Source organism: Elephantulus edwardii, unplaced genomic scaffold (genome assembly GCF_000299155.1).
Source record: "Elephantulus edwardii isolate Elephantulus edwardi_28Jun2011 unplaced genomic scaffold, EleEdw1.0 scaffold00090, whole genome shotgun sequence".
Taxonomy (NCBI): domain Eukaryota; kingdom Metazoa; phylum Chordata; class Mammalia; order Macroscelidea; family Macroscelididae; genus Elephantulus; species Elephantulus edwardii.
The window spans coordinates 4,997,534-5,000,966 of NW_006399840.1; the positions used below are offsets into that span (position 1 = coordinate 4,997,534).

Genomic DNA, 3,433 nt, shown 5'->3' on the forward strand with positions numbered 1-3,433 from the left:
GAAGGACAGCTTGACAAGCTGAAGAAAGAAAGGCAACAAAGACAGTTTCAGCTGGAGACTCTGGAGGCTGCGCTGCAGAAGCAAAAGCAAAAGGTAATATCACTGAAAGGCTCTTCAAAACCAGTCACTCTTTATAGAGAAATGATTTTATCTTTAGATGGTAATTGCCTTTGTTGCCTTTTCCATTTCCTTTTGTTCCTTCAAAATGGAATCAACACTACGTTTCTCCATTCTCTATCCTGATTTTTGCTTACCTGCTGTTCCATACAGTTGCTGAGTGTCTCTTTAGCTTCCATGTGGGACAGTATTAGTATTAGTGTTTTCCTCAATCTAAATGGATAGTGCTTTTTTAAAAAAATACATGATAATAAATTTTATTAGTTAAAATTCTTACATATGGCAGCATGATTCATAGTAGTCTACTAGTCTTTCACTCCATTGAGTAAAAAATAGGTAGATTAAAAGGTGAAATATGCTGTTATGATGTACGTTTGAGTCAGAGCTGACTCATAGCTGACCCTCTAGCAGGCTTTTCAAAGGCAGGAAGTAAATCGCAGGGGAGAAGATTGCCCATTTCTTCTGTGGAGCAACTGGTAGATTCAAACATATGTGCCTTTGAATTGGCAGTGCATCTCCTTACCATTAAGCCTACCTTGTTAATTTTAATATTTATGAAACTTGTTTAAGGTTGTTAAGATAAAAATAATTTATTTTTATTTGAATGTTTTTGTTATGTGACCTTGAGTCGCCTGTGACTCATAGTGACCCTATGTACAGTAGCCCTAAACCCTGCTCTATCCTGTGCCAATCTGTCTCTGACACATCCACCCCTATTACCCCTAGTTAATCAGTGCACTTCATAGAGGGTCTTCCTCTCCTGCGCTGTTCCTCCACCCTCCCAAGCATGAAGTCCCTCTCCAAGGACTGGTCCCTTCTTGGAACATGTCCAGAGTATGTCAGATGAAGCTTCAGAATCTTTTCCTCCAAGGAACATCCTGGTTTAACCCTCTCCAGGATGAATCTGTTTGTTCTCTTAGGAGTCCATGGTACACTCAGTACTCTTCTTCAGCACCACAGCTCAAAGGCATCAATTCTTCTTCTTTCCACTCTATTCATCGTCCAGCTCTCTGATGCATAACAAGTCATTGCAAAGACCATGTCCTGTATCAGGTGCATGTTAGTCTCCAGAGAATAAAATTTTTATTTTATACTGGTTTACTTACAAAGTTTGTATTCATTATTTTTCACACTACATCTTTCCAATTTCCTTTACCCACACCTCTCTTCACTCATCATGTTGTGCGACCCTAGGATTACCTCCCTGCCCATTTTCACCCCTCTGCTCCTATCCTCTCTCCCTTGGACTCTCGAATACATTCTATAATAATGGTCTTATACAGTATTTGTCCTTATGGGCCTGAGTTAGTTCACTTAGCACAAGTTAGGTAGTGGTTTACAAAATCATTGCTCCTTAGTGCTGCCTGGTATTCCATCGTGTGAATGCTCCATAATTTCATAATCTGTTCGATTGTGGCTGGACATTGGGGTTTTTCCATGGTCTTGTGATGGTGAATAACACTGTTATGAATATTGGTGTACGAATTTCTGTGCCTCAGTTCTCAATTTTCTCAGGGTATAAGATAAAAATAATTTCTTAAGCATCTTATCCTCAGCATCATGGAGAAGATAATTATCCTCTAGAAGGGACTCAAAAGTTGTTTATTGGTAAAAAATGTTTACTGTGTAGATTTTTATCTCATTGCAATTTAGAGTTTTCTTTTGTTTTTGTTTCTTTGCACACTTTTTGAGAATGTTGTTTTATTTACCCTTCCAATTTCTAGACTTCCATTTAAGACTGCTCTGCATTAGCCAAAAAAGTAATGCTATAATCACCGATTCTAAATGACTTTTCTGGAGGGAGAATGTTTCACTTTCCTAAGATCACTTGTTTTAGTAGCTAGACTTGTAAATGAATTATTTACAGATTTCTAGCTTTTTGTTTTTTACTTTTAAAATGAATTACACAAAATATGCTGCCTCAGAAATGAGAAGTTGTGGTAAAGTAATAATAGCATAAAGTTTACCATTTTAACAATTTTTTAGAAGTCATTATTTGTATGTTTGATGTTAAACATTTTCAGTTTCTAAAACTTTGTGCTAAGTAATTCTATTTGTTTTTCGTGCCAGTGTTTTTTGTGTGTTTTTGTTTTCCAATTCTTCAAAGGACAGTGAAATCTCTTATAAAGGTGATGTGTAGCCTGCCGTAATTAAAGACAATGTCATAGATGACCTCGTCTACCTTTAGGCTCAAAATGTGGTCACCTCAAATGCCCATCGTGTTTATAGGACACTGACAGCTGGGTTATTACAGCCAAACCTAGGAAAACTAGTAGCTGATATCTAGCTCATATTAGTAAGTAATATTTAGTAAATGTATGTATTTCTTTCTGGATGATCCCTGTCAGGTTGAAAATGAGAAAACAGAGGGGGCAAGCCTGAAAAGGGAGAACCAAAGTCTGATGGAAATGTGTGAGAATCTGGAGAAGACAAAGCAGAAGATTTCTCATGAGCTTCAGGTCAAAGAGTCACAAGTGAATTTTCAGGAAGGACAACTGAATTCAAGCAAAAAACAAATTGAAAAACTGGAACAGGAACTTAAAAGGTAATTTTTAAAATGAGGTTCCTGTAGACTTGAGTTATATATGTGTATAGATAGATGTCATAACTGTACAATCTGTCCTTTAATGAGACCAGTCTGTCAGGATTTGTGATGCTAATCAAAAGTGCCTTTCTGGGAGTTTTAATCCCACCTGCTCCGTTAGGAAAAAAGTGGGGAATATCCTCCCGTGCAATTTACAGCCTTGGAAATCTGGAGGGTCAGCTTTGAGTTGATGCAGAAATTGATGGCAATTAAATACAAATAAAATTATATGTATGATGTTGTTGTTGTTGTTGTTGTTATGTGCCATCGAGTTGCTTGGAACTCATAGCGGCCCTATGTACAAGAAGAGCTCTAAATGCTGTTCTGTGCTGTGCGAACCTAGCCATCGCACACGCACTCATTCCCACCACTCCAGTCACAAAATTGATCCATCTCATTGAAAATCTTCCTCAGTGAGATATATGTGTGTGTGTATGTATATATATGTATATATATATGTATATGTTGTTGTTATGTGCCATCAAGTCGTTTGTGACTCCTAGCGACCCTATGTACAAGCCCTAAACGGTGCTCTATCCTGTGCCAATCTCATTGCCTCTGACACACCCATCCTGATTAACCCAGTCATTGAATCAATCTACCTCATAGAGGGTCTTCCCCTCCTGCGCTGTCCCTACTCTACCCAGCATGATGTCCCTCTCCAAAGACCTGTCTCTCCTTACAGCATGTTCAAAGTATGTCAGGCGAAGCCCCAGAATCCTTGCCTCCAAG

General features: G+C 38.3%; 1 protein-coding gene across 1 annotated transcript in view; it reads left to right on the forward strand.

Annotated features, from left to right (window-relative positions):
- The window catches only part of LOC102872439 (centromere protein F-like), an 84,833-nt gene that overhangs the window by 11,788 nt on the left and 69,612 nt on the right, over window positions 1–3,433 (forward strand). Inside the window, 2 exon segments of the mRNA XM_006890570.1 lie at window positions 1–93; window positions 2,466–2,662. The exon segment at window positions 1–93 is cut by the window's left edge and continues 1 nt beyond it. Of these exon segments, the coding sequence (XP_006890632.1) occupies window positions 1–93; window positions 2,466–2,662 (290 nt within the window).